The 14,544-nt window shown below is 47.9% G+C and overlaps 1 protein-coding gene across 1 annotated transcript in view; it reads right to left on the reverse strand.

Annotated features, from left to right (window-relative positions):
- LOC139060829 (cell adhesion molecule Dscam1-like) overlaps positions 1-14,544 on the reverse strand; it is a 46,783-nt gene that overhangs the window by 2,618 nt on the left and 29,621 nt on the right. Inside the window, exons 5-13 of the mRNA XM_070540053.1 lie at positions 13,195-13,342; positions 12,257-12,405; positions 10,488-10,610; positions 5,767-5,931; positions 4,318-4,388; positions 3,656-3,899; positions 2,239-2,337; positions 1,954-2,142; positions 527-682 (exon numbers count right to left, since the gene is read on the reverse strand). Coding sequence (XP_070396154.1) covers positions 527-682; positions 1,954-2,142; positions 2,239-2,337; positions 3,656-3,899; positions 4,318-4,388; positions 5,767-5,931; positions 10,488-10,610; positions 12,257-12,405; positions 13,195-13,342 — 1,344 coding nt within the window. The remainder of the gene's footprint in view (positions 1-526; positions 683-1,953; positions 2,143-2,238; positions 2,338-3,655; positions 3,900-4,317; positions 4,389-5,766; positions 5,932-10,487; positions 10,611-12,256; positions 12,406-13,194; positions 13,343-14,544) is intronic.

The raw sequence follows: 14,544 nt of genomic DNA on the forward strand, positions 1-14,544 counted from the left end.
TGTTGGCTTTGTTGCGGCCTTTCTTGCTTTACAGTGAAGCAGGCTTCGGGCAATGCGTATGTTAGACGTCGAATGGTAATTTTTTGCCCGCTGAGCGTTGAACTGCGATACGACGGGCTGAGGGTATGGACACGGAAATGGTTTCAATCGATGGCTCAAAAGGCGGCAGCAGCAGCATCAGTTTAAAGGAATGGCGCTACTCAACGAAGCAATCGAAGGTTTGTCGATTCAGGGGCTTTAGCCACAAGAAAGCAGGTATACCCGAAGCCGCTGTCGGAAGCTGCGGAAGCTGTTTGACTGACTCGCTGGTGTTCGAGAAGCGCTGTCGGTCGAAAGACATCAAAATCGTGAAATTTTTAACTAGAACGATGCAATGAAAAAAAAAAGAAAGAAAAGTAGTCGTTACGCTGGTGGGAACCACAGTGGAGGTCCCGTCAATCGTACGGGGCATGCGCGCGCATTGAAACACGCAAACACACCAAGAAACCGTTTCATACTGCGCATGTAAGGGACACGAACCACCTACCTTGAGCGATAATGGCCCTTTTGACGCATGCCCATGATATGACGGCCGACAGGGTGACCAAGGTGACGCAGGCGATGATGACGATGAAGAAGTAGCTACGCATGTAGAATGGGCTCTCGGGTTGTTGCAGGTTTCCCGACAGAAGGCGATTCGTAACTAGCCGAAGACAGAAACAATAAAAGAAATAGACGGAATCAGGAGGAGTTGTGGGTATTCTGAAGCAACGGCGAAATAAGAGTGGTTCAAGTAGCTTAGACTTGTTATTTCAAGCCTATAGAAGCTCGGAGGAGCTGGTATTGCACTCAACCCTCGTTATAACGAAACGAATTACGACGAACTACCAGATATAACGAAGCGATACTCACTAGTTCGTCGTGACCCATTTCGTTATAACGAGGTTTGAGTGCACTACCAGCTCCCCCGAGCTTCTAGGCTTGAAACGAAGAACCAGCAGATATAACGAAGTGATATCCATTAGTCTACCCAGGTAACTTGCGCTAGTGATCGGTATGACGAGCGAACTCGTTAGTTGGGCGAACAACGAACGTGTTCTTTCGCGGTCTGAAAATGACGCGACTGTACGCTTCCTTGCGTTACACAAAAGTTATGCGGTGGAGCATAGAAGATGAGCAAAGGGTGAGTTTGGTATAACGTAACTTCACAATTGAGTGCAGTGTTCTCTCTATTCGTTCACGCCTGTCGCGTTCCTCGCTGCATCGTGAACTCACTATGGATGTGCGAATAGTAATATTTGTGATCGAACCGAATACGCGCCGAATAGTGCCAGAAGCGAATCGAATACTTTTCTCATAGTTTTTCGAATAATGAGCAGCCATTTTCGCAATCAATATAAAACGATGTTCATATGCTAGTATTAACAACGTTAGCAACGTTCTGGCATTACACTGCGCGTTATGAAGCGTTGTTTACGAAAACCACAAACGGAACACTATGAACAAATAAGCAGTTTGTTCGTGTACACAAGACTCTCCAAAGAGTGCGATGGACCACTGTATAGCTGCTTGCCTGGTTCACTGAGCGATGTAGCCTGCTCCACTATGCAAGTTCCCCTATCGTATGCCTGTTCTATACCGGCAGGGTGAAATTTATCCTTACGTTTGCGCCCATGTTGCGTTTGGTTGCGCGCAGTTAACGTTTCGAATTATTCGAGAACTATTCGAAAAAATATTAGTTTTGCGGGTATCGATTATTCGACTCGAAGGCCAAATCGAACAGGACGCTATCCGAATTCGTCATTCAAAATTTTCTAATATTCGCACGCTCCTCGCAGTTTCACGTACGACACACACACACACACACACACACACACACACACACACACACACACACACACACACACACACACACACACACACACACACACACACACACACACACACACACACACACACACACACTCCGCTCACATTTGAGCCTCGTGGACTCGGTGATAGGGTTGGAGAAGGCGCCGCGGCCGTAGCGGTTGTACGCGGCCAGCCTGAAGCTGTACTTGACGCTGCTCTCCAGGTTGGAGACGGTGGCGACGTCTGTCGTCGACGGGAAGTGCTGCAGCGACACCTCGTCCGTGTAGTCACGTCTCGTCTCCAGCACGTACTCTGCGGGCAAGAAGAGGGCGCGGTTGTGCGGCTTGCCTCACCGAAGGCCTTACGTCGTAAGGGGCATTAACGAGTATATACCCCCAAGGGACTTACGGAGAACAGTGGCGTTGTGCACTTTGGGTACCTTCCAGCTCAGAGTGACCATGGACTCCTCCGTTTTGACTAGATAAAGGGTTGGAGCCGGAGGCGGATCTGCGGTCGAGACAGGGACGGCAGGCAAATTTTTTGCGCTCAACACTTTTGTCAAACCGTTTCACTGCTCTTGTGCGATACATGCCGTCGTCGTTATCGTAGTCAGCATCGTTATTATGTATAAATGCAAGACGAAGACTCCTTCCAGCGATCTCCAGTTACCTCTGTCTTGCGTCAGCTAAACCAATCTTATGCCTGCAAAGCCACCTGTTATCTCCTCTACGTATTACGTGGCTTGCCCAGCCCCATTTCTTAAACTTAATCTTAACGAGAACATTGGTAACCCCGTTTGCTAGCTGTCACACATTGCTGTCTTCCTATTTCTTAACGTTACGCCTGTCATTTTCGCTCCATTGCTCGTTGCGTGCTCCTTTAGTAAAACTAACGATGCGGCCCCTTATGGGGTATTTTTGCAAAGAGTTCATTAGCCATGGCTCTGCTAGGAGTTGTGCGACAGTGGCTGGTTGGCGGAACATCACGATGTTCATCAGTCGACTGAACATCGTGATTAAACGCCTTGAGGAGAAGCCCGATGAGCTCGAAATGCACGCTATAGCATTGCAGCGACGGGGCCTTGATGGTGGAGAGCATCATGATCTTTTTCCAACTGATCAACGTCATCGTGTTCCGTCAGATTCCACAATTATGTTCCACATGATGGTTCCGTAGGGTATTCAGATTCCGTTATGTTCCATCAAAGTAAAACCAACCGGACTCAGTACTGCATGGTTAACCTCCCTTCATTTCATTCATCCTTGTTCCCCCTCACTCCCTATATCATCTGATGTTCCATCAGATGTTCCAGCAGCTAGACTTCCTCATAGTACTGTTGGCACGCACTGCGAGCTAGTTCATCGGGTTCTCGCGCATCTTCATGTCTGTGTCGCCTTGCATCTATCGCTCGTCCTCTTCTATGCTACAAAGCAAGGCGCCTATATATATGTATATATAATTATGGCTACGAAGCTCTGACCCCCTTTATTTCTCAATCTGTGCCCGAAGAACTGGAAGAGAGGAGGTGTATTCTGTAAGAGTCCACCTAACAAACATGTCCATTTTGTCTGCTGCTTAAGTTACGATTGGCTGGGCTGGGGTACGCATCAGGAGGAGGCAGGCACTCCACCCAATCAGCACTCCAGCAGCAGACGAAATGGACATGTCCACTAGGTGGACTCTTATAGAATATCCTTCCCCCCCCCCCCCCCCCCCCCCGGGCAGGTGAGCCGCCGTATACACGTCATCTGGCGGCAACTCCCTTCACATGCGCAGTGGTGAGAGCACAATTTTGCCGAGGACCTTGGCACTTAGTAATACTTGCCTCCTGAGAGTGTGGCACACCGCAGCTCCCTGGTGGCCGGCCCGGACCCGGCCGAGTTGAACGCTCTGACCACGAAGCTGTACACGGTGGCCGGCGCCAAGCGGGTGAAGACGCGACGCAACACCTCGTCGCCGGCGCTGCCGAAGGGCACCATCTCGTACACGTACGGGGTGCCGTGGTCGGCCTGCTTCAAGCCGACGTAGAAGCCCTTGGCCGCGCCGTTCCATTGGTCCTCCGGCGGGGACTGCAAGACATGACAGCGTGTCCTCCGTGATGTGCAGTCGGATCCGCGCATAACGAACCCGGATAAAGCGAATCATTCTCTATATCGATCGCGCGAAACTTACCGACCGGTACACATCGCGTGAAATAACTTTTTCGTAACGAACAGGGCACTGCATATATCAAACTGTGGTATTTCAAACTCAAGACGTCCACTGCAAGGTGAGGGGCCGCTCCGCCCGACGCTTCAGGATGCACATCCGTATGTGCCGAACGCACTACAAAAATTTAGGTTCCCTATAGGCGAGTAATACGGGATATCGAATTACCTGATATACTAAACTATTCTTTAGCGCACTGGCCTGTTCGTTATGATTGCGTTCGATTGCATATGTAGTCTTACGCATTAAATGTTGAGTAATGCGAACCAGCCAGCTTACCTTCCACGAAAGTTCAATACTAGACGCGTTAACGGGCTCGCAGTCCACGTCAGTGGGAGAAGCTTCCGGAGCTGAAGAAAGAAAGGAAGAGGCAACACCATAAAATTCTGTCACTTCGAAGCTCTTATATATAAGGTCTTATATCCATTGCAAGGACGCAGGCGAACGAATAGACCAAACAAGGCAGAACGCTGGCTATAGACTAACGTTTATTTAGTTCTATATACCACAGGCCGTGTTCTGTAGCATACATACTGTGTGCTACGTATACCATATGCACCTTAATCAGGCAAGCAAAGAATGACTGCAGAAAGGAAACACCTGACGCATCGAACCTTACAGCATACATGACACGTGCCTATAAAAAATTAATCCAAGTTGCTTTTTCGACAGTCATACGGATGGCACACTGACACAGACATCATCAAGGCCGTTTTGGCTTCCGTTTCACTTACGTATACAGCATTTGAAAACCACACATTCGTTTAGACAGTTTGTGCTGTAAAAGAACTACAATTTATGCGACTCTGCACACACCAAACGGAAAATATATAGGGAGGAAATATGGTCTGTAAGGCGTTTATAGACGGTCTATGCGCTGTCTAAATCTGTCTATATAGACGTTTTCATCGTGAGAGCGAGAACCTTCTGTCTGGACTGTGGCGCGGGAGTACAAAGGCAACCGCGGTAGCTTTTGCAATGCGTTTGGGCGGAGGTTCACGCGCAGTTGTCACAGCCCGGAGGGCATTAATTATGGCGACGCCCAAGGCGCCTCTCGTTGAAAAGCTGTATATACCATAGAGTCTCTCACTACAACACGTCGAGGGAAATCTGGCGCCACCATTAGCAGTAGTCTATAGGAGTTTCTTAAGGGGCGCCGTGCCGTCATGGGAATGACGGTATATGTGTCTGCGAGGCCTGTGTTGGCTGGTGTTGTAAGAGGCTTCGTGTAAAACGTGGATATGGCTACAAAAATAACGCGTTCTTAAAGTAAAATCTTCATAAAATGCGCAAATTGCATCTTTCCTCACCTACAAAGCATGACAATGGGAAGAAAAGCAAGAACAGACGACAAACTGTTTCAAAGCGAGCGCGAATCTTGTCGTCTGTCCTGCAACTTTAGCGGCCCGCTGATACTTTTTGCGTTTAATATAATTGTACATGCAACAACAAGTTCTCACAGTTAAACAAAGCATGTTTTGTGTAGTAATGAAGCTAAAACATCTTGTTACGTGCTGTTTTAGTAGAAAATTAATCATTGTGACAGACGGAACGGTTCTTTCCTGGCTCTCCGAGAACGACGCCAATCCGAAGTCCCAACATACCGGCATTCCCGTGCATACCGCAGCGTAGCAGCGCCAGATTTCCCTCTAGGTAATATACTGCGAAACTCTATGGTATATAACGGTAGTCTATGTAGACTCGTATGGAAGTGAGAAAGCGCCGCACCTTCTTCGGCCGTGCGGAAGATGACGGCGTTCGACTGCGGGCTCTGGCCCACGGCGTTCTCGGCCACCACGAACGCCTTGTACTGGGAGCCGGGCCGCAGGTTCATCAGCAGCGCCGAGTGGAAGGCGCCGGGCACCGTGTGCTCGAACAGAACCTTGTCCACGCCTGCAGGTATACGCACAACGGCGCATGCGCGCGCCTAGAGCTCGCTGGAAGACATTGCACCACGACCGGATTTGACAAAAAGGACATTAAAAAGGAGTATTGCGTTAATCCTGTAGATAAATAACCAAATTGACGAGACGTACGGATTTGTTGGTACAGTTCATACCCGCCGCTTGCTGGCTTAGCGGATATGTGGCGTGCGCATGGTGTTGCTAAGCGTGAGGTCGCGGGCTCGATTCACCGCCGCGGATGTCGCCTTTCGATGGGAGGGAAATGCAGGAAAACAAAAAAAGAAAGGAACGCCCGTGTACTTATATTTAGCGGTGCATTAAAGAACCCCAGGTGGGCAAAATTAAAGCGGGGTCCCCCACTATACGGCGTGCCTCACAATCATATCGTTGTTTTGGCACATAAAACCCCTAGAATTTAGTATTGTTATTATTTTTATTGCAATAGCAATTATATGGACACTCCGGGCGCACTTTTTCCGTCGCCGTGATGTTCCGTATAAGTCCAAGGGCGATAACAGCGTCGCCGTACGCTGTGTGTGCGAGTGAAAGCACGCGAGGGGAGCAGGCGATCGCGGCTCCATCTGGCGAGCGCGAGGGAGCAAAGCGGAGAGCAGACGGCACGTTTGTCTTCCGTCGCGCAAAAGGCCACGGGAAGGTGGGAGGGACGGACCGGAGGTGGCGTTGTGCTCCGGCAGCAACTAGAGTTATTGTATATGCTACCAAAGGTATATGCTACCAAAGGTAGCATATACAGTAACTCTAGCAGCAACATTAGCTGCAACTAAAGCATGCCACTGCGTATTTCGCGACCCGGGGAGCTGACGATCGCGCCACAATGTCGCGCGCGAAAGGAAGGAAAGCGGGGAGCCAGCGAAGAATGGAGCGGGGGGGGGGGGGGGGGGTGCTTCTACTCCGCCAGCAACTGCGTACTTATGGCGGCCGCGCGCACCGTATCTTGAAAACGATCTGCAGACGGCCGGCTCATACCTTTGTGCGTGCTGTGTTCTCGCCGCCCTCTTTGCTTTGAAGCGATATACAGCCCGAAGGTGACTTCGCTCGCTGCCGCTGCTGTGCTTGTTCACGCCAGTGTCTTGACAGCGAGTGTCCGCAGTCATCGAGTGTGATGTGTCCATGTTTGCTTGTGCTTATGACACCATGATCGTTAATTCAGTTAGTAAGCGAACGTTTCCAAGCTCTCTATGTTTGCACGGCCGATAAAACTACTGCTATCCTTGCTGCGTGTAGCTGTCTACTAATTTCAAGCATGTGTTTAGAAAACAGTTTATTTCATCAAGAGACGATACGAACACTGAAGCACGGCGCAATTCCACCAGGACGATAACACAAAGTACGAATCATTGCACACACGGACGTTTTCAGATTGTCCGAGTCCTCACTCACTAACGCGTAACCACATACATTAATTGTCAGAATATATGCAGTGTACAGCAACCCTAAAAAGCAACCTATCGTGATTGCAATTGGAGGCGGACTTTTCACGCATAATACTACATGTTATTGCACATAACCACCACAGTCGTTCTGGCAATTTTAGTGAGTTTCTGACAAACTTTTTTTTCACCTTCACTTTGAGGAGAACAGAAAGACAACCTTTTGTGAATTGCTCCACCGGCGACTAAGTCCTTTAAGCTCAATATGAACAATGCAAGTATTTAAAGAGCGAAAACGCGATAATTGAAGGTCCTGTTTTACAAAATAACGCGTGGTCGAGAGCCGTCAGAACCACAACATGGTCGCCGACTCTGATTTTTAAAAAAATACGACGATCTGTTCCATACATAGCAGTTATAGTGAACTATAGAAAACATCCTAAACTACAATATATTCTAGTTCACTATAATAGCACTCAACGCTGTGGAAGCTACGCAAAAAGTTCGGTCACGAAAAGTTATCACTCCGCGCGTTCTGTCCGTGCTTCGCTGGGCGCCAACAGCGTTCCCTGCACCTGAGGCGTCTCTGCACGTGAGCATGCACGTGAGGCTTCTCGGGACGGGTTGCGAATGAAAAACCCGAAAAGAACAACAAAACTAAAAATGACCTAAAACAACGCATTAGCAGCCGTACACCACAGTGCGTTTGTTTCTGAGGATTAAAACTTGTTTCATTCAATACTGAGCCTACATATAAAGAGCAGTTGCACGCAACCGCGGTCAAATAAGGTGGAACTATGTCCAAGTGCGAACGGGGCCACTGCAAGAAGTCTCTCTAGCCTACACAGCGTTGACTGCTATGTATAGAACACAGTAAAAGCAATTCTTATGAGTTGTGAATGCGAAAGAATTTAATGTGGCATTAATGTCCAATCGAACGCCCCTGAGTGGTCCTTCGAGTTATGAACACCTCGCGGGAAAGCGAGCGCGTCTTACCGCCATAGCGTTAAAGGGACCCTAAAAGCAAATGCTAAGTCGAGGTGGACTGTTCGAATACCATTCCGGAAACCTCTCAGCGCTTGTTTCGTGCCAAGAAAAGACTTAGTTTAAGAGAAGAATTGTAATCTGGAGGGAAACCGAATACCTTATATCGCAGTTCAAATCTCCCACCGCCCAAACGGGGAGTGGGGATGTTGCACTATGTTGCACAATCCCGCGACCTCGTGCTTAGCAGCTCAACACTGTGGTAATCCAGAAAAGACACAGGAACGTGAAGGACCGGTAGCGATGCCGCCTGGAAGCTTTCGCACCATCTCGCCGTGACGTCACGTTCTAACGGCGACAACTTCTTTTCTTAGCAGAACGCCTTTTCTTCCCTATTGCGCATATCGGGACCTGCGCAGCCTAGCGAGTATGCGTACGATCCATTTCGTTGCTTATCCTGCAACCCGACGTTGCTCAACGTTATCACGCATGTACACGTGCCTCCGTGAGCAAAAGTATACGGACCACAGGGCCTCCGAAAAAAAAAAAATATTTGTAATTAAGAGGAAGCTTTAGCTCGGGTGCTCCTATCTAAATACATGTAAAAGGATAATTCGTTTTTCTCGGCAACCACTCCACTAAATTTGACTAGGTTTGCTGCATTTAAAACAAAAACTTAAAATCTAGTGACTGTTGGTTTCGAATTTTTGAGTTAGGCCGTCAATAGTTTATAAAAAATTGACAAAAATTGAAAATATTCAGAAAACGAAACTATCAAGTTTACAACTCTGTAACTCAACAAGAAAAAATGATATCGCAATTCTGTGAATTGTATCTGATAGCACATCTAAAGCGGACAAAATTGATATGTTACACATGAACCTCAAAAAATGTTATAATATGTAATTACAACTTTTGCAGAACCCTCGTAAACAATGTAAGAAATTTACGTAAGATGTAAAATGACATATAATATTTGTCCGCTTTGAATGATCTAATGGATGCCGTTTACAGAACCGCGATATCTGTTCTTGATGCAGAGCTATTAGTTTGTAAACTTCATGCTTCTATATATTTCAAACTTCTGAATTTTTGAAAATTTTTCTAACAAAATTCAAGCCCTTAATCAAAATCCTGCTCCCAACAGTCACTAGAATTTATCTTACTCTCTCAAATGCAACAAATTTCACCAAAACGGTCCAGGGGTTATCTCAGAAAAACGTTTTTGCGTTTTTACATGTATTTGAATAGGCCGCGTCGGAGTTGGACCCGAGCTAAAGCTTCCTCTTAACAAGCATAAACTGAGTTGACGAGTACACTGGAACATTCGCAATGCCAAGTTTGGACTGCAGTCCTCACTTTCAAGTTGTATTCACAGGCAGATGAAAAGAATCTGCTTTACCGCGCAATCCCTGGTCCGTATACTTTTGCTCACGGGTGTACACATATGCTACGCCGATCGAGTTTGATGCCTCAAAATGCTGGCCTAAGCGCCGGAAGCTTAACGCCAGGTAGTTACATTTTTGACATGCACTAGAAGTGAAGTTTCAGTTGTGAATGGTTCAGCAAACCACTTGGCTAATTGGTTACAATAATAACCAAGTTTTACCTGAAATAACGCTTCCCTTTTTTTTCTGTAGACACGTATACTGTCCATGACGAGAAGGAGAGACGAATTAGATGTTCATATTTTCCTTGGTGTGGAACTGTGCTTGGGCATCACACGGTTATAACGGTTGTTCACAGGAGAAGGTGGACCTATAGTGGTTCGAATGCTCGGCTTGGTCTACTGGTAGAGAGAGAGAGAAAGCTGTTATTGTCAAGTGAGTGGATTTTTCTTTCCCAGCGGTGTGGGCTAGCGTGGCGTCTGCTTTGCCGCGACGCTATCAGCCCATTCCGCCAACCGTATCTGGTCTTGCGGGTTGGAAGTTTTCGTCTTTTTCTCCCACTCGTCATGTGAGGGAGCTCGCCTAACGAGTTCTCTCGGGGGAGGGTTCTTTTGGCATCCCCACAAGATGTGATCTTGGTCCGCCAGGGGACAGCTACAATGTTTGCGGTTTGGTGGATATTCACCACCGGTCATTGCAGCTAGCCTTTTTGGACTAAGTACAGATCTAGTCTGTACTCTAACAATTTATGCGGTTTAAGAAAACCGCGGTTATGAGCTCACCTGTGAGCTTCCAGTGGCGAACGACGTAACGCGTCACGTTGCTGCTGGAATGCGACCACTCGATGTGTGCAAACCGCGTGCCGATTTCGGTGGTCTTCAAGCTGTGCGGCGTAGGTGGTGGAACTGCGGGGCGGAAAGAAAAAGGAAGGAAGTTGACGGCACCGCTATAGTTTTGCGTCTTCTCACGACTGACTTTCGCATCTCGTGTCGGCACCTGGACTATCAGGGAGATGCCATTTTTTGAGGCCACCTAACTGATTTTGGGCATACGCACATTCTAGGCGAGGTGGTGATTTCACTTTATTTTTCTTAGTATTATGATGTTCCGATAAAGCGATGTTCCGATAAAGTCCAAGGGCGATAACACCATCGCCGCGTGCCCTACGCTGTATGTGCCAGTGAAAGCTTGCGGGTGGAGCCGACGATCGTCGCTCAATCTCGCCCGCGCGAAAGGGAGGCGAGCGGCGAGGAGGCGCGCCGCCTTCCGTCGCGCGCGAGCCACCCAACGTTGCGAGGCAGGGGAGGGAGGGGAAGAGAGGGGGCGGCGTTGTACTCCGGCTGCAACTGCGTATGTTTCGGCTGCGAGAGGTCGCGCTGTCGTATCTTGAGAGCGATCTGCGTTGGGGGCAGAGTCTAGGTGCGTCGATGTCTCGTAGCTTTGTGCGTGCTTTGTGTTCTCGGCGCTCAGTTCGCGTACATTGAAGCGATAGACAGCACGCCGGTCAGTTCGCTCGCTGCTGCTGCCGCAATTCCTCACGCCAGCGTTTTGACAGCCAGTGTCCGTCGTCATAAAGTGACGATGCGTTCATGTTTGCTGTGCGCTCCGACACCATGATTGTTAATTTAGATAGCAAGCGAATGTTTACAAGTTGACGCGGCCAATAAACGTGCTATCCTTACTTCGTATAGATGTCTGCTATTATTCTGTCGCAATCGATGCTTCGCCTTTTTGAAGAAACTGGGACTTTTTTTATAGAAATGCTACAGGCCGTAGGGCCCACGCACAACCGAGTTGCGGGGAGTGGCAGGAGGAAGAGGGAAAGTGGGGGATGTCGCGCGTGAGCTATGTGGAGAACGAACGGCAAAAGAACGCTCGTTCGTTCGCTAGTTCGCTCGCACGTTCATTCGTTTGTTCGGTCGTGAGGGCTATCTGCTTGCAATGACAGTCATCGTCGATGGTTTGTGCACTACCTCTTTTACATATATAGCTTAGTAAGAAATACTATAAGCAAGAAAGATTAAAGCAGCACTTACACATATTCTAGAAGTCCTAAAAATTTTACCACACGCTTCTTACACGCAGAAGGATGACATTTATCAAGTATTAGGGTTGGGAAACGTTTACAGGAAATCTTAATTTGAAACCAGAGTTGGTGTCCAAGTACCGAACCCGGCATCATCGACATTACCGTGATGACACGACAGAACAAGACCAGGCTGCGTAATAAAAAAAAAATAATGATAGTAAACAAGAGTGCTGGGCGTGTTTCCTCAGGCTGTGCTCTGACGGAGTGAGTCAGCGTATCATGACGTCATATGACGCATCCACATTCTGTGTGCCGAAACCGAAACTTGTTTGTGAAAATCAGTATTACGGTAAGTTATCTAGGGTGCCCTGACGCGTGCCATAACTTTTCTAGGGATTAAAGGGTTTGGATAGTTCGGATGTTCATTTAATGCAAGAAAAAGAAACTAACGAGTAGGAAATGACACGCCATTTCTCGCGTAAACAAAGACATCGCGCGCGTGCAAGAACAAGGCCATCGTACAGAGCACGTTGACGGCGAAGACGGCGCGGTCCGTGCCGTGCTCGTTGGATGCCGTGCAGGTGTACGAGGCGGCGGCCAGGCCATCCACCTCCTTGAGCACCAGCGTCGAGGCCACCCATTCCTCGGACGGCACCTGATACAGCTCGCGCCTGGAAATGCATATTTTTTTTTTTAGTTTTCGTCCCCAAATATACAAACTCGAAAAATCCACTACAACAGGCTGTGCGTGTGTTAACAAACGTAAAATAGAGTGATCGCAGAATAAACGTAGGGAAGTATTCACATTCTTTCAATAAGGGAGGGAAGATGAAATAAACAGAGAAGGCAGGGATGTTAAACAGAAATGCGTCTGGTTGGCTACCTTGCTCTGGGGAACGGGAAAGAGGGAATAGAAAGATTAGAGAGGGGGAGGAAAACCGCGGTGAGCTCGCGCACGCACACATAGGGCCTGAGAGAGTCAAAGGCGTTCACACAGGCCAGCTGCACTCAAGAAACACAAAAGTGCCTTCAAAAGTGCCAGTCATTCGTATCTTGGACGTCACTAGAGTGGAACCACCTTCCCGCAAACATTGTATCGATCAGCGATTATTTCTTGTTTCGTGATGCCTTAACCAACATTACTTGCTAGGATGCTGTTTAATGTACTTATATATCTTGTCCTTTCTTTTGTAATAGCTTTTGTAATTGATCATTATATTACTACTGAATTATTTGTCAAATTGTATTTTTATGTTGCATATTTTTTTCGCAAGTCTTACTGTTTGAATTTACCTGTAACCCACTCCCACCTGTAAAGCCTTCAAAAAATGAAATGAAATATAGCTTTGTGGGCCGACGAACGGTGGGGACGGTCTTCAAGTGGCACCTGCACAGACAACGGTCCCCGGTCGTCCAGTCGTCGCAGTGCGACAGATAATGGCGGCTAGATATACACCCACCCGCTCATTTCGACGAGGGGGTCGCTCTTGCCGTTCCTCGTCCAGGTGACCGTGATTGGCTGGTCGCCCGTGACGTTGCACACCAGGGTGGCCGTCTCGCCTCGCCGAACGGTGACAGCTTTAGCGTTCACGTTGATCGTGGGCGGCGCTGGATGAAATGGAACGTGTCAGCACATCGCTATGTGTATGTACTGGTCACATCTATAGATTACTACTGGTAACTTAGGGCAAATGCCTTTCAACGCATTTCTTCGTCGGCGTATAGGCCCACCGTCATCTCGTCGTCGTGCGGGCGTTTTCTGATTTTCCAACTCGCAGCTTTTATAATGGCGCAAAGAAGCAAAATGTAACAACTGGGGTTCACTACAGCTGACGCACTGGCTCGCACAGTGGTGAGACGGGACCCCCTGACCAGCACATTTATAATGTCGAGGAATTCTGCGTGACGAACAGTTGTCGAACATGTGAACATTTGTTCACATGTTCACATGTTCCATGTGTTCCACATGTGCCATGTTCACATGTTCACATGTCTGCAGCCAACGTTTCGACAAGGGGGAAATGTCTTCATGTTTTCTTCAGGGCAGCTTTCTCAGGACTTGTGTTTAGTCAGGGGTCGCTGTCCTGATTTCCTGATGCTGGCCTGATGCTGCTCTGATGCCGAAACGCTGACGCCAGGGACGTTACTTCGTTAAGGAAGACGCACATGGTATTGTTAATATTATCGACTCACTAAAATTTTCATCTTCCTGCGGTATCGATGGAATTAATTCGAAAGTCTTAAAGAATACTAAACATGTTTGTAGTCTCATTCTTTCCCTCATTTTTCAACAGTCGCTTGATACAGGCACAGTTCCACACGACTGGCGAATTGGGAAGGTCATTCCGGTTTTCAAGAAAGGTGACAGATCATCCCCACGTAATTACCGACCCATTTCGTTAACCAGTGTATGCTCTATCATGGAACACGTCATTTACTCTAATGTTGCCACATTCCTAACATCAGCCGACTTTTTTCATCCAAACCAACACGGATTCCGGAAAGACCACTCATGCGAAACCCAATTAGCTTTGTTCCTGCATGACATTCATTCCTATCTTGACCGCAATATCCCAATTGATGCGCTATTTCTAGATTTCGAGAAAGCTTTCGATAAAGTACCCCATTCCCGCCTTTTGCTTAAAATGTCCTTGTTAAACATTCATCCTAGTGTCTTGAACTGGATTCGAAGCTTTTTGACTGACCGCATGCAATTTGTCTCCGCTAATGGCTTCTCATCATCCTACTCACACGTTCTTTCAGGGGTACCTCAAGGCACGGTTCTTGGCCCCTTGCTCTTTCTAATATAC

This window comes from Dermacentor albipictus, chromosome 6 (genome assembly GCF_038994185.2).
Source record: "Dermacentor albipictus isolate Rhodes 1998 colony chromosome 6, USDA_Dalb.pri_finalv2, whole genome shotgun sequence".
NCBI lineage: Eukaryota > Metazoa > Arthropoda > Arachnida > Ixodida > Ixodidae > Dermacentor > Dermacentor albipictus.